General features: G+C 40.7%; 2 protein-coding genes and 1 pseudogene across 2 annotated transcripts; 2 read left to right on the forward strand and 1 right to left on the reverse strand.

The window, feature by feature from the left end:
* Positions 1 to 1,230: 1,230 nt before the first annotated feature.
* LOC147450123 (uncharacterized) lies at positions 1,231 to 5,710 on the reverse strand. The gene is made up of 3 exons (XM_086519445.1): positions 5,576 to 5,710; positions 4,924 to 4,997; positions 1,231 to 1,793 (listed from the first exon to the last, which is right to left on the reverse strand). Exons 1-3 carry the CDS (start codon positions 5,630 to 5,632, stop codon positions 1,661 to 1,663), a joined length of 264 nt encoding a protein of 87 aa, XP_086375571.1. The 5' UTR covers positions 5,633 to 5,710; the 3' UTR covers positions 1,231 to 1,660.
* Positions 5,711 to 5,875: 165 nt separating this feature from the next.
* On the forward strand, positions 5,876 to 6,621 carry LOC147450124 (uncharacterized). The gene is made up of 3 exons (XM_086519446.1): positions 5,876 to 6,125; positions 6,247 to 6,401; positions 6,601 to 6,621. Exons 1-3 carry the CDS (start codon positions 6,041 to 6,043, stop codon positions 6,619 to 6,621), a joined length of 261 nt encoding a protein of 86 aa, XP_086375572.1. The 5' UTR covers positions 5,876 to 6,040.
* Positions 6,622 to 6,641: 20 nt separating this feature from the next.
* Positions 6,642 to 12,458, forward strand: LOC147450125 (serine/threonine-protein kinase-like protein ACR4; annotated as a pseudogene).
* Positions 12,459 to 14,908: the final 2,450 nt, after the last annotated feature.

A 14,908-nucleotide genomic window follows, 5' to 3' on the forward strand; every position in this document is an offset into this window, starting at 1 on the left:
AGTTCCAATAGTACTTTGTAGTGAATGCCTTGTTCTCTCTCATGCTATTTGGCATCTCGCCATTTGCGAATCATCACACAGTCGACTACGTCGTGCATGACCAGGTGATAATATACATGGTCCAGATACCATCTATGAAATCAGGTGCAAATAGATCTCATAAAAATATAATATACTTGCTATAATTTTGATCAGTAAAAGGACATTCTTATGCATAATAAAAATCAATACAAACTGGGACATCTAATTATATCCTCTAAACTCAAAATATTTGACACATTGGTAGTGACTCAATTAAAAAGTACAATTTGAGCATTACATATTTCTTCCATTAGTAGGATTAGGGCGTTGAGAAACTTGACGCTGCTTTGGTCAAACTAATCTAGCCAAAGCACTTAATTTATTTGAGGTAGCTCGGATATCTAAAAGTCTTGAACCTTGAACCTTTGTCAAAGCATCCAGCTTGTTGATGATACTTCTCAATCTTGGCATGATTTGTCGTAGAGTATTGTCTCTTGTTGACTCTGTGAAGCTTCTTTTCGAAGATTCTCAATAGATTCCAATATCATCTTATGAGAATCCTCAACTTTGGAAAGTTTCTCTCTCATGTATGCCTCACTCTCTAATCTCTGCAAGTTTGATGCTTTTGTCTCTTATCGCAATTTCCATAGTATCCCACTTTCAATCTCCAATGCAGAGCTTAAAGTTTCAACCACATCAGATACATTAGTTGGCATTGTCTCCATCCTATTGCAGGAGGCTTTGATCTCTAGCAAGGTTTCAATAATTTGCTTTTTAGAATTCCTTTCAACATTTTGAGCTGCTCTCTTTGCCACACGCACATTGTGAATACGAAGAGATGAAAGTATCTCCCATTCATTAGCTAATGCACTATTCCTCCCGACATTTTGAGATGCTCTCTTTGTTGCACGCACATTGCAAATAGGAAGAGATGTGACAATATCTCCTCTTCACCCACTGATGTACTTACAGCTATTCCAGAAGATATCAAGCCATTGGTTGCAATAGCCAGTGGAATGGCACAACTAATCTCCATTTTACTGTACACAAAAAACTACAGTGGTTGCAAAGAGAAATGTGACAACCAAAGAGAAAGGTTTGAATGCTTGTAAACTAAAAAATAACCCTCGTAGAATATTCACTTTTTAAGTGCTTGCTATTTTAGAATTAAAAAAATACATTATCTCTATCTAGATGTGAAAAACAACAAAGGATTGCATGAGAAGTGGAAAACAAACCAAAATGCTCATGAATCACTTTTGTCAGTAGATAAAAATTTTGTTCAATACATGATCAACCCCATCTACATTTGAAAATGGAAAGAGTGTTTAGCGCTGGGATGCTTGAAAATAGGCTCCTTTTGATTCTCTATCTTATCAAGTCCTACAATGCTCTTTAGCGTATTAATTTTGCTATAAACTTTAGATATAGAACAACAACCTAACTCTGAATCAAGGTAGAGGGCATCTGAGTATCCCAACTTTACTCGAATTTGCAAAAGGCGTAGGTTGCGAAACCATTGACCGGGATCATTCTGGATTCTGACAAACACCTGGTGAAAGGGTACCCCATCTCGAGTCATGGAAGTGCGATCGTAGGTTCTCCAAGCTTCTTCTATAGTAACACCCGGAAAGAAACCTCAAACAATGCTTTGAAAGAAGTCAGTTTTATTTTCTGGAGAGTAGTGAATCATTATATGATCCATTACTATCTCCATCGCTTCCAATCCATGACCAAAACATTCAGCAGATATCCTGGGTGCCATAAAGTTCCTAAGAAAAAAAGAGACATTGTAAGTGTAGTTGCTCTAGGACTTCATCCACAAAACTTGACTTTACAATATGTCTCTTTAGATAAGTGCTCGAAGCAGTATAGATTTCTAGCTATGTTTCCCATCCCTCTCTCTCCCTCTCTCTCTCTCTCTCCCTCTCTCTCTCTCTCTCTCATACACACACACACACTTTCACTCTGTATCTAAAATTTATAGGGTTCGGAAGCAAAACCGGATCTTTCATCACACGTGTTATTCTCTCTATCTAACCCTTTTTGAAATCTATCATGGTTTCATGTGATCTTCTATCCGTGTGGTCACCTTTTGGTGATCAAACTGTGGTTTATTTTGAAACGTAATGTATATGTAATTGAATTAGGAGAGAATCCCTCACTTCGCATCATATGGAAACAGACCAGTCCTTGCGCTTTGGGACATGTTCCACAGTCAAAACACTTTAGAATAACGGGTTGAGTTCAAGACTCATAAAATAGAAATGCTTTTATTTCTATGATGCTAACATCATCTCCTTCTACAATTATCAAACACGGCATGATGTATAGAACAATCTGCCCTCTTGAATTTCATACCTTCATTTCAAAACTTGTTAGAATTTTTTATGAATAATAGAATATAAATGCTAGTATCAAGGCACTTACATCCTTGGGATCTTTTGAAACTATTCGTATGAGAGTGACAAACTGGTTATGTTAATTATCACTGGAATAGCATAGCTAGATTTGGAGCCCTATCATTAGATAGATCCTTCAATACTTCCATAGACAGGACCCTAGAAAGCTCTTCCTTATTAGGGTGAAGACAAAGTTCCCATCTTGGTTCAGTATGAATGCTATGTTGGGATTTCCTTTTGAGTATCATGCCTTGATTTTCAAGAATTTCTAAGGTCTACTGGAATTTCTATAGGCATTTACATCAAGCCCGAGATCTTTGGAAACCCTCTCTATGACATTGAATCTACATCTTTGGATGGAATTGTCACTCACATTTAACTCTCTCTCTCTCTCTCTCTCTCTCTCTCTCTCTCTCTCTCTCTCTCTCTCTCTCTCTCTCTCTCTCTCTCTCTCTCTTCTTTTATCTAGCCTAGGGGCACATGGATGTACTCTTTTGAGCACATTACCATTACTCGTTTCATTGCCGTCTCTCTCTTACTCTTTTGAGCACATTACCATTACTCATTTCATTGTCGTCTCTCTCTTTCTCTCTCCCACATATTATTTTATTCACTTTGGTCTTTTTCTTCTCTCTCCCCCCCCCCCCCCCCCCCCCCCCCCCCTCTCTCTCTCTCTCTCACACACACACACATTACCATAACATTTCATTTCACTCTCATCTCTCTCTTTCTCTCTCCCCCCAAATCTTTTTTATCTTTGGTCTTTTTACTCTCTCTCTCTCTCTCTCTCTCTCTCTCTCTCTCTCTCTCTCTCTCTCTCTCTCTCTCTCTCTCTCTCTCTCTCTCTCTCTCTCCCCTTAGTTCACGCCTACCAGTTTAGGATCCATAGTACTTTTATTTTATCATTTTGTCACTTCATTTTGTTACTCTTGACTTTGTATCAAATTCACCACATTGTAACGCTATTGTCTTATAGGTCATTTTGGCCTTTTGAGGACGTTAATATAACATTTCATTTCATTTCATTTCTCTCTCGATCAAGCACAGGAGCTACGAAGATCCAGACGGCCATGATTGAGGAGTGGGGCTACATAGCATCGACAGAGAGTACAACAAAGGATTCGAGCCATACTCTCTCGATATTTAGAGTGCAAATGAGGATGGATTCTAGTAGTAGCAGTAGTAGTAATATTTGTTTTCTAGTCTTTTAGCACCCAGACATGGTATCAGATTCATAGTTTTGTAACAGCTTGGACTCATAGTTGAGTTTGGCCTTTTGAAGACGTTAATATAACATCTCATTTCATTCCACTTAGTTCTCTCTATCTCTATCTTCACATTTTTTGTAAGAGTTTGTCCTCATTGGTTATTTTGGCCTTATGAAGACAAAAATATCATTTTATTTCTTTCCCTCTATCTTGTATTTTTATGAATTAGTTTTTACTATAACATTAATTTTACAAAACATTTCATTTCTCTCTCTCTCTCTCTCTCTCTCTCTCTCTCTCTCTCTCTCTCTCTCTCTCTCTCTCTGTGTGTGAATAAACAAAACAAATCAATTAATTAATTAATCAAATAGTTAGATTGAAATCAAAAGTTAACCAAAACATTCACAATTTTGTAACAATTTGGTCTCATAGGTCATTTTGGCCTTTTAAAGACGTTAATATAACATTTCATTTCAATTCATTAACTTAATTTCATTTCATTTCATTAACCTAATTTACCTAAGTTTGTTCTCTCTATCTCTATCTTCACAATTTTTGTAGCAGTTTGGTCTCATAGGTCATTTTGGCCTTTTGAAGACGTTAATATCATTTCATTAACCTAATTTACCTAACTTCAGGCCAAAAACATTCACAATTTGTAACAATTTGGTCACATAGATCATTTTGGCCTTTTGAAAACATTAGTATAACATTTCATTTCTTTCTCTCTATCTTCACAATTATGTAACAGTTTGGTCTCATAGGTCATTTTAGCCCTTTGAAGACGTTAATATAAAATTTCATTTCTTTCTCTGTATCTTCACAATTTTCTAGCAGTCTGGTCTTATAGATTATTTTGGCCTTTTGAAGACGTTCATATCATTTCATTTCTTTCTCTCTATCTTGTATTTTTATGGATTAGTTTAATTTACATATTATTTATCTAACAAAACATTTCCGATCAATTGTGAACTCTCTCTCTCTCTCTCTCTCTCTCTCTCTCTCTCTCTCTCTCTCTCTCTCTCAACAAAGAAATAATTAAATTGAATTAAAAAGTTAAGCAAAACATTCACTATTTTGTAACCGTTTGGTCTCATAGGTCATTTTGGCCTTTTAAAGACGTTAATATAAAATTTCATTTCATTTCATTTCTTTCCATTACATTAACTAATTTACCATTACATTAATCTAACTTACTAAAACATTTCTCTCTCTCTCTCTGTGAATAAACAAATGAAATAATCAACAAATCAAATAATTAAATTGAAATAAAAATTAACCAAAACATTTACCTGATTGAGCTACCTGGGTTGAACTGCTTCACACACACCACGATTCCACTCTCCTTGGCTTGAACACTTGCTGCCTACAATAAAAATATAGACTTTTAAGTTACATTCGGACGATGCTTAGTATCCCACTAATTCTGAGTTGCTCATGCATGCAATGGGAGGAGAGAGAGAGAGAGAGAGAGAGAGAGGGGGTGCGCGAGAGAGATCCCCTAGAACCCCATGATGCAAGGTTTATTTGTGAGTTGTTGCTGCGGTTGCAGCAGCCTGGTCCATGGGGACTCCCATCCACAGTTGCCAGGCAACTCTTTGCAGTACCATGCATGCAACACCCCGGGGGGGGGGGGGGGGGGGGGGGGGGGGGGGGGGGGCGGGGGGAGAGAGAGTGTGTTTTGCTGCGGTGTCGAATAGCGCGAGGTAGCCTGACCCAGACGTGACCGCATGGTCCACCCCATGCTCTGCTCACCCTCCAGCCCACCTCGTGGTCACCCTGCTCTGCACTCTCTTGCCTAGCAGCTTGCAATCGCCCCAGGCCCTAACCCCTTGTGCTCACTGCACCCCTAATCCCTTGGCCCGCATGGGCTGCGGTGTCGAGAGTTCATGGCAGAGGGGGGGTGCGTAGAGGGAGGGCAGCAGGAGGGGTGGGAGCTCCTACATGCAGCGCGAGGAGACAGGCGGCAGCAGCAGCAGCATCCGCCACCCTGGCCACCATCGCTGCACCCACAACCTCTCTCTCTCTCTCTCTCTCTCTCTCTCTCTCTCAGCCGTGCAGCAGCAACAACCTCACCCCGCCCGCATACCTATCGCCTGCAGCCCATGCGGTGCGGTCCGTGACTCTCTCTCTATCAGTTGTGCACGGGAGGAAGATGAACCGCCGAGCGAGCGTTGGGCTGTCCTGTGGAAGCATGGTAAGGTAAAAGCATGGTGAGGCAGTAAAATATGGCGCTGAGGGTACCTTGCTGGCCTGCCGGTGGCTCTGTGCACTCTTCTCCTCCTCCTCCTCCTCCTCCTCTCTCTCTCTCTCTCTCTCTCTCTCGTTTGTACTTTACGAAGCAGTCTGAGGACACTCTCTCTCTCTCTCGTTTGTACTACTGCAAGGCGGCCGTCACCGTGTACTTAAATGTACTTGAAAGCCCTGCAGAGGCGCCGTGTCTCAAGCCTTAAGCTCGTAGTACACGGCCCATGTGTCCCTAGCGCCAAATTATGTTAGTGGATGATTTTTTTCTTTATTCATTGTGTCATTTTGCAAGGTATTTAGTGTACACATCGCGAGTTTGGATCCAGTGGAAATTGCATGCGATAACTATTTGTGTGCCCTCATATCAGGGAGAAGATCAGCAAGCAGTGGACTCTTGACAGGCTACAACATGACTGGATCTTTTGCAAAGGGTGCCTCTTTAACATCCATTACAACAGGCTCAGTGCTCGAAAAAAACTTTTTCCCAAAAACTTGTCAAACCTACATGTTAGAAACTATAGAGGTAAACTGACTAAATCTGAAGGTTTTAATATCAATTTACACTAAAAAAAAATTTCAATTTTGGAGGTTTTCTCACCTTCAACTATAAAATTGAGAGGTAAATCTCAAAATTTGTAGGTGGGGTTACACTAAACCTGGGTTTCTTTCGAGCACTGAGTTACAGGCTCCCTTTTTTCTTATTGATTGTTTGCGGTAAACAGGATGCCCATCTACTGGAGTGATGAGATAGGGAGCCGGGTGATAAGCGGGGCACCATGGAAGGTAAAGTTTGTGTCATTATCAGTTGGAGGTTACCATGCGTGGGATTTTGGAAAGAAGTGGAGCTACATTGTGGTGGGGAGGAGAGCTTGAATTTCAGAATGGGTTGCCAGGTTCTTCTCAATTCACATCACTTGTAGAAGGCAGGTTGCGGCTTGTGAATCGCTTACTTCCCAGAAAATGGTTTCTTGCTAGGGTCTAATCAATCCGCCCAACAACATCTCTCCTCCTACAGCATCCCGCTTCTTGGCCATGGTAGTAGGAGACTGCTACACTTCTAGCATACCTTCCAGTAGTGTGCAACCACTTTGCTGCGGTGCTCAACTCCATGTTGTCCTTCATACAATTTCCCTACCACCGCATGCTCTGTGAGAACGATTGCATGGTTGTGTGCACGCCTAGCACCCACCACAAAAATTCTGTGCAGAACCCCATCATCATCACCGAGCTTCTTATCGCAGTTGTGGTTGTGGCGTGTGTCTTGGCAATGGCCATTTCCCTTGTTAGGTACAAGCTCGCCATGATTGTAGCTGTCACCACTAATGGAAGCATGCCTAGGTCCATCAAGAAGCAGAGGGGCAGGCAACAAGAAGGGCTCTTTCAACTCCTCTTTATGAAGGAGCTGAGGCTGACATCAATAGAGCTCGAACCCAATTAGATGTCAAGAGAAGAGGTGTTCAGATACCAAGAGCTGGAGCAAGAAACTAGTGGCTTTGGCAAGGGGAATGAGGTGGGAAAAGGAAGCTTCTCAATCGTATACAATGGAGTGCTTGGTGATGGTCACGTCGTAGTAGCAATGAAGCGAGCAGCAGTAGTGTCCATGACCAGCCAATAGCAAAACGACTCAAACGAGCTCCTCAATGAGCTTGATCTTCATGAGTTAATGGCCAATGGGACTTTGCATGAGCAGCTTCACGGCACTAGGCATCACCTTGGGTGGGTGAGGCGGGTAACTGTTGCGGTTTAAGCAGCCCGTGGATTGGAATACTTGCATGGTTATGCCTGCTCTCTAGAGTTTCACACTGACATAAAAGTTTCAGACTTTGGCTTATCTTTATTGGGTCCCTTGGACAATGATTCGCCATTGTTCGAGCTTCCAATCGACGCTTTGGGCTACGCAGACCCGGAGTATTATACGATCCACTACTTCACGACCAATAATGATATGTATAGTTTTGGAGTCCTACTCTTGGAGATTATGAGTAGTTGCAAATCTATTGACATGGAATATGATAAGGGAAACATTTTTGAGTGGGCAGTTCCTCTCATTAAGGAAGGGCAAGTGCAATGTGTATCGGCTCCGAGGCTCAAGGCCCCCCTAAACCTGGATGTAGTTCACAAGATTGCACGTGTAGTGGTACGGTGTGTAAAGAGGAAGGGCGCGGGTCACCCCTCTATGGACAAGCAAGGATTTAATATTTACGTAATTATGTCAAATTTTGTGTGATCACAAGATCTTATTGACACATTTACATGATCACAGTAAACATAATCACACAGAACTCGGTTAATGGTGACCTGCAAATACACAAAATTTTCGTCGGGCTTTTCAGTATCCTCGGCAAGTCCGTCGGGGTTCATCATTTTCCCTGCGGGTCCGTCAGAGATACTGAAAAGCCCGACGGGCTCTCAACGTTATATATACGCGGGCCGATTGGGCCCGCTGGGTGTATTTTCGTCTTGCTTTCATCTTCTGAGAGAGAGAGAGAGCTTGCGACCACCTTTGTAGGTACGTCGAAAGGAGAGAGGAGAGAGGGAGAGAGGGGGTCGTGTGGGAGCGTGCTCTGCGTCGCAGTGCACGGCAGCAGTAGAGTACCTGACCACACGATCCGTGTATGTGTTATGTGTGTGTGTATGCATTGTGTGGTAGCGTACCTTTTGTTGTCCAAGAAAACCTTTTTTATCGTGTGATAAGAAGGAGCTGAAAATTTTAGACCAAACTCACCGATTTTCTTCCAAGCAGCCTTCCAATCATTGATGTCTACCATGACCAAAGCACTTCTAGTAAAGATATTGCTTTGGCGAGTGTTGTTTGTGCTCCTTCTAGAGACTGCACTCGAAAGGTTTGATGTAATGATTTTTCACGCATTTGACAAAGTCCACCTTTATTGTGACGTTTAAAACGAACACTGCCTGGAATTTTTTCTCCTTGCGCAAGTTGTTCTCCAAAGTCCACCTTTATTGTGACGTTTAAAAGGAACACTGCCTGGAATTTTCTCTCCTTGCGCAGGTTGGCGTCACTACAGGATCTACGGAGTTAATATGTGGCTTTGGGAACTCTTGACTCAAAGGCACAGAGTTATATATCTGTTGTCTCTTGCCACCCTTTTTGGCGAGCTCTTCTTTCAAACGCTTTGCAACTGCAGGTGCCTAAGAATGTTCACATTTCTTACAAATGTTTTTCGTGCTACCCAGAAAATGATCCCTAATACGTGGTACACCTCCTGATTTTGTTGTGTGATATAATTTACATTGCCACTCCATATATCGGCCGCATATGTTGTGAGCATAATCCTACTCTTTGCCAGGAGCTTTTTTATTCTTTAGCTTCTTCGTACCACTTATGCCCACATTTTTCTCTATCGCTTTTAAATTAAACCTAAAGAGAAAAGAACAAGATGTTAAGTTTTTTAAACATTTTTCTTATTTTGAATATATATTATAATTTAAAAACCATTCAATATGAAAGTAACAATATGAGATTTTCAATGCACGCTAGTCAATCCACATATTGATCACCTATATTGTGAGCAACCATACACATTGCAATGTAGTCTATGCATGGAATAATAACTATAACAATGCTGTGAATCTCTCTGTGCAATTATTATTATAATGATTATTTATATGTCCACTTTGATTTGCAAACAATAAGACACATTTAGTTTCATTTAATTGCTACAAAAAAACAAACGAAAGCAATAAAATATATGATTGATCATTTCATGCACTAATAATCATCTTAATACATAATGCACTCTCTGTATAAACCAATGCATGAACTAACGCAAATAAATCTTCAATATAATCACTCAATTGAGGACTACTTGTACTCAGTGAAGGATTGTAGCCCACCCATGCAAAGCTATTTTAACCCAATCAAGGATTATAGCTCTTATATTGTGGAGTGACAAGTGTAAATCAACTCAAATGCAAGACTTCAAGGATCTTTATATGTCTGGTACACTAGTAGAGGACATCCAACCCTTGACTATTGACTCGTCATTTACATATGCTCATCTTCTAAAACCAATTACAGCCCTCATTTGGACCAATGGCTTCTTTGCAATGAGCATGATTCTCCAAGTCTTCAGTTGTTTTGGTTTCGTACCTTTATGTCGGTAAACGAATTAAATTTTTTTAAAAGTGGTTACCGAATTAAAAATCACGTTCGGCCCAAAAAAAGGACCTATGGCTCTATAACCTTAGATCAATTCACAAGGAGATGACTATACCCGGCACTCGGATACACTCCCCAAGGATTTGCCTAGCTAAAAAACCGGGGTTCGCACACTATTTACTATATATAATTACTCCCACCAGGCTTTTTTATTTTCCCGCCCGGTGGGCCCCGTAGGAAAAATGAAAAAGTCCGGAGGGCTAACCGGCTCTATAGGTTTTTGCAGGTCAAAATCAAAGTCACGTTAACAATTAACGCGATCACGTGATTTTTTTGTGTAAATACTAGAGTTATTTACGTAATCACCCGATCGTGATTACGTTAACACTAGGTTGGTAATGGGACACTTTTATGTCCTGTTAAGTGACCATTTTCCTTGAATTATGTCAAGAGTTTCAAAATGGATTTTGAGGTGCTATCTGTCTAGAAAGTTGTCTCATGAGTTGAAAAAAACTCGACATTTTTTTGGAATATCAATTCCATCTTTAACCTTGTCCTTGCACAACATTTCACAACCTAAGCTGTGTGAAAAAACGGGTCCTGTTTTTGGCTTTTTTCAACTTTTTTGCAACTATACCACTCTAGAATTCATGTTTGTGAGGTCTATGATGCTAGAGAACTATCTTTAGTAGTCCTCAACATGTCCTGATGCTTCTAGGGAGAAATAAATGTTAAAGTTGTAAGTTATGACCAAATTACAAAAATTATCAAATCCTGTTTTTTAGCCAATTTTAGCTCTTCTATGATTTTTTTGGTGGCTTTCATGATATCCAAATGCACTGTTGATTTTCTATGTTGCATATTGTAACATAAAGCTAATATTCCTTGAGTTTTGGGGCACCTAATACCCTATTTTGCATAGTAGACAACGATGGTTGATTTTTTCAATTATAGAAGAAAACGAAACATTCTAGTATATCAAGTATAACTTTTTCAATATTGTTAGTTTCTTGTGACAACTACATGCATTGTGTAGGTAGTAACCATATCTAGTCATACGGATCCAATTTGGCTAGATATTGAATAGTTTCTATGGGATTCTACAACTCATAATGTTGAACCCAGTTTTTTCATGTTTGCTGTATTTAGCACTTCATCTTTGTCCCCAAGATTCCCCTTGGTAAGAGATGTATTATTCAATTGACATGCTCCATGGCTCCTTATGAGCCTAAAGGACAATAGGGAACTAAGAAAAGATGCATATATTATTTGTATTGAGCATGGCTATAGAAACTTTGATGATAGGTTAGCAGAATGGTAAAAATTCAACTTTTTTGTACCTATTTCTTTTGGAAAAACAAAAAATAGTGAGTGAGAAGCAATCATATGTTCTGATCACCAACCCATTGAAGTTAACTAGGGAATTTATCTCAAGTCCTACAAAAATCCCTAAACTTATTTTTATGCAACAAAACGTAAGAAATGACTGTTTTGATGAAAATGTACTCGTCCATCAACTTTGGAGGCTTGGTGTGACCAAAAGATGAGAAATTTTACAAGTTTCTTATTTTTTCCATGTGTAGTAGTCCTTGAACTATAACCTCATGAAAGGATTTTATAAAATGAGTGGATCTACTATGGTTTTGGAGGTTTTTTTCAAAACCCTGAAAGGACACTTTTATGTCCTGTTAGGTTACCAACCTAGTGTTAATGAAATCCCTGTGGACAAGGTTACCACCTCTTTAGAGAGGGCCCTTGCTATGTTGATGGGCACATACTCAGAGGCCAATCTTTCTTGCCCTCGAAGGTGGTCTTAGGAAGAAATTGTTTGCACCACAAATCATCTCAAAAAATCTTCGTGCAAGTTCGCATTTGCTGTCGACTCCTTGGAGACCACAGAAGAGCATGGAAATCATAGAAATCCTTCCTCTCAAGCATCAACTCCTTGCTACAATGGGGATCCCTCTTTGAAGATGAAATGGGTGGGAGTGTTGACATCACTATACCTATACCACGATGTAGAGGCCCAAAAGCAACGACAGCAACTTATGCTTCCGCATTGCAAAGTTGAGATCTACCCAGGTTCTCCACAACAACTATTTTTTATCTCCAATTTTGAGTGGAGTTCATGTATTGTATACTGCAGCTGACAAGGAAGGCCCTCTTCTATTATATCCCTCTATTTCTTTAAATCATGTAAATGGCATTTTAGTACCTATTTCTGGCCTAGATAAGGCCATAGTGAAGTGTGGAATGCTCGGTAACAGTTGTGAACCTTTGGGTATAGCCTATCAATCACTGTCACTTGGCAACTTAGTGATGGGAAAGTTCTTTTCTTCCAATCTTGTTAGAGTGGAATTGTCTCAACTAGCTCTGCCTCATAGAAAAGATCATCATGAAAGACTACAATGCTTGCATTCATGTGGAAGATTGGCATTCGAAGCTCTTTGGCAAAGTTGAATACGACTCAAAAGACACGCTTAGATTGATGTACCCTTTTTAGTGGCAGGCCTCGTGATTTTATCACTTGTTTGTCAATGTGGTTAGCGTTCGGGAAAACTCATTTTTCCAAACATACAAAATTCCTTTCCTTGAAATTTCCAAGAGGAAATTGTAGAAAATTAAGTTATTTTTTTGGGTTTTAACACTATTTTTCTCTCTTTTGGGGCATAATTTATCCTTTTCCCCTTGCCCTCAACTGGAATTTTTGAAATTGAAAACAACACGATATTAAGCAGACACATTTTTCCCGAACATTGGATGTGGTACTCTTTTGCACCTTTGCATTGTGCAGACTCCAAGGTACACATATGAGTCACTACTTGATAACGTGGTGACCCTGTCACCCTAGTGAAGAAGCATGCATACCTGCTGCTGAGATCATCAAACAATGGTTCCATTTCCCAACTCTGAAAATTTTGGTAGAGCTGGAAAACCTCTTCTTCCATAATCTACCCCGCTTTTTGAAATGCAGCTAAATTCACATAGCAATGTCCACATATGTCGAGCCAAGATAGCTGACGAGTGGAAGGACTCCATCCCTTGTGCAAAACAACCCTTACAAGATTCTTCCTTAGGTGCCCGACGCAGTCTCACCTGTATTTATCTCACATGGACATGAGAGGATATGGGATCTATGCTAGGATGATTGAGCACTATAAATCTTGGGTAAAATAGGGCTCCCCTTGACCCCCCCTTCCCATCTCAAAGGATTGAACCCACAACCTAGGGAATGAGAGCAATGTGCCTTAACCTCATGTATGTGCATCTCTTGTGAAATATATATAGACGTCTTCGTTGAGTTTTCACGTGAAAATAGATTGGGATGGGAAAAAGTAAGCTCAAGTAAGAACATAGGTACCATCTTCCATGCGTGTGTGAGATATTAGCTCTAGCTATGCGAAGCTTCATGGGAAAGTGATCCGACATGCTTTTGGAGGTATCAACACATAATAGCACAGAGGGGAGAGCCAGTCCGCCTGATGAGAGATGTATCAATTGTCTAGACAGGACCCTGTATTGGCATACTAAAGGCTTGTGTATGTCATACCAGGAGAGCTACTCCAAGGACCTGTGTTCCACAAATCAAGCAGCACCCATTTCTCATAGAATGATTTTCATTTGGATTTTTCAGAGCCAGCGAGTAGGCAAGCCGACCCTGTCTTATCCTTCCAAGTTTGCACCATGTTGAAATCACCCATGATACACCAGTTGCCTTCAAGAGGCTGCTCCCTGAGATCCATAGTTTGGATCTCCCCTTGGCATCACAAGGAGCATATATGTTGATAATGGTGAAGGACTGGTCTGCCCAATTGACCCTTACCCCCAGGACTCTCCCTGAGGCATGGTTAAACACAACCTGTGGCTCCAATTCCCTATCAAAGATGGAGAGCACCCCACTACTCCCCAAAGCGCCATCATCGTAATCCACCAACTTATTCCCTGTTCGTCTAGATGGTGCTCCTGAATTAGCCAATAGTTTGTAGCTACTTTTTTGACATCCTCTCAAAAGAGAGTTCTTTTCTTTGTAGATTTTATACCCATCAAATTCCAAGACTGAATATTTAAGTCCTCCATTAAGGAGAGAGCGGGACAAACTCCTCCACGTCTAGCTAACTATGCCTAGCCACCTCTCTTTTGCTCTCCTCCTCCACCTCAGTCAACCGAGGAGAGGATAGCTCTAAGGTAAGAAACCACTTTGGATCCCTATCCATCAACACCTCAAAGATATTATCCAGATTGATATGGGATTATTACAAATTTGGAGGGTTCTCCTTGTGGTGGAAGTTGCTTTGCGCGAAGGTTTTTACTCTCTTGCACTTTATCATCAAGAGTTTCTGCCAACCCTCGTCCATCAGCTTGGGGGCCGTGGACAAGGCAATTTTTTGGCGAGGCTTCATGGGAGGTTTGGCCATAGGAAATGCGACGAATTGCATATTTTGTGTGGCTTGGTTATTGAAACCCTTAGGGCTTGGCTCAGTAATCAAATGTTCTTGGGTAATGTCCTTATGAGTGCCCACCTTGTTGGACTTGAGCACTTTATTATCCTTACTGCTCCCACCTTCGCCTTGCTTTGCAGCTTCAACTTCCATGTTGGATACTAGCGTTTCTTTGATTGAGGACCCTCGTGCGTGTTCAGCTCTAACCTCTTTAGCTTCCTTAGTAACATTCAGATGGTAGTCTCTAGCAAAGTGGCCGAACCCATTGTACTTAAATCATGCTCCAAAAAACATACCAAAATTTAAGAGGGATTACTTTCAGCTCTGCACCTACATTAAATACCATGCTCTCTGGAGGGGGTTTACGTACATCCCGGTAAATGCACACCATTAGGAAGAGAATGGGGTCTAGAAGTGCCTCTTTATTTGGCAGTTTAAGGAAGTCAAACCTTTAGTATCACGAAAGTAATC

The sequence above is a fragment of the Adiantum capillus-veneris genome, chromosome 9 (genome assembly GCF_014529385.1).
Source record: "Adiantum capillus-veneris isolate H3 chromosome 9, ASM1452938v2, whole genome shotgun sequence".
Lineage (NCBI taxonomy): Eukaryota > Viridiplantae > Streptophyta > Polypodiopsida > Polypodiales > Pteridaceae > Adiantum > Adiantum capillus-veneris.

Coding starts and splice junctions, on each gene's coding strand:
- LOC147450124 (XM_086519446.1), top strand. CDS start 6,041: ATGTACTTGAAAGCCCTGCAGAGGCGCCGTGTCTCAAGCCTTAAGCTC. Junction 6,126..6,246: donor TGTCCCTAGCGCCAAATTAT/GTTAGTGGATGA, acceptor CCCTCATATCAG/GGAGAAGATCAGCAAGCAGT. Junction 6,402..6,600: donor ACATGTTAGAAACTATAGAG/GTAAACTGACTA, acceptor TGCGGTAAACAG/GATGCCCATCTACTGGAGTG.
- LOC147450123 (XM_086519445.1), bottom strand. CDS start 5,632: ATGGTGGCCAGGGTGGCGGATGCTGCTGCTGCTGCCGCCTGTCTCCTC. Junction 4,998..5,575: donor CCTGTCTCCTCGCGCTGCAT/GTAGGAGCTCCC, acceptor TTTTTATTGTAG/GCAGCAAGTGTTCAAGCCAA. Junction 1,794..4,923: donor AACCCAGGTAGCTCAATCAG/GTAAATGTTTTG, acceptor TTTTTTTCTTAG/GAACTTTATGGCACCCAGGA.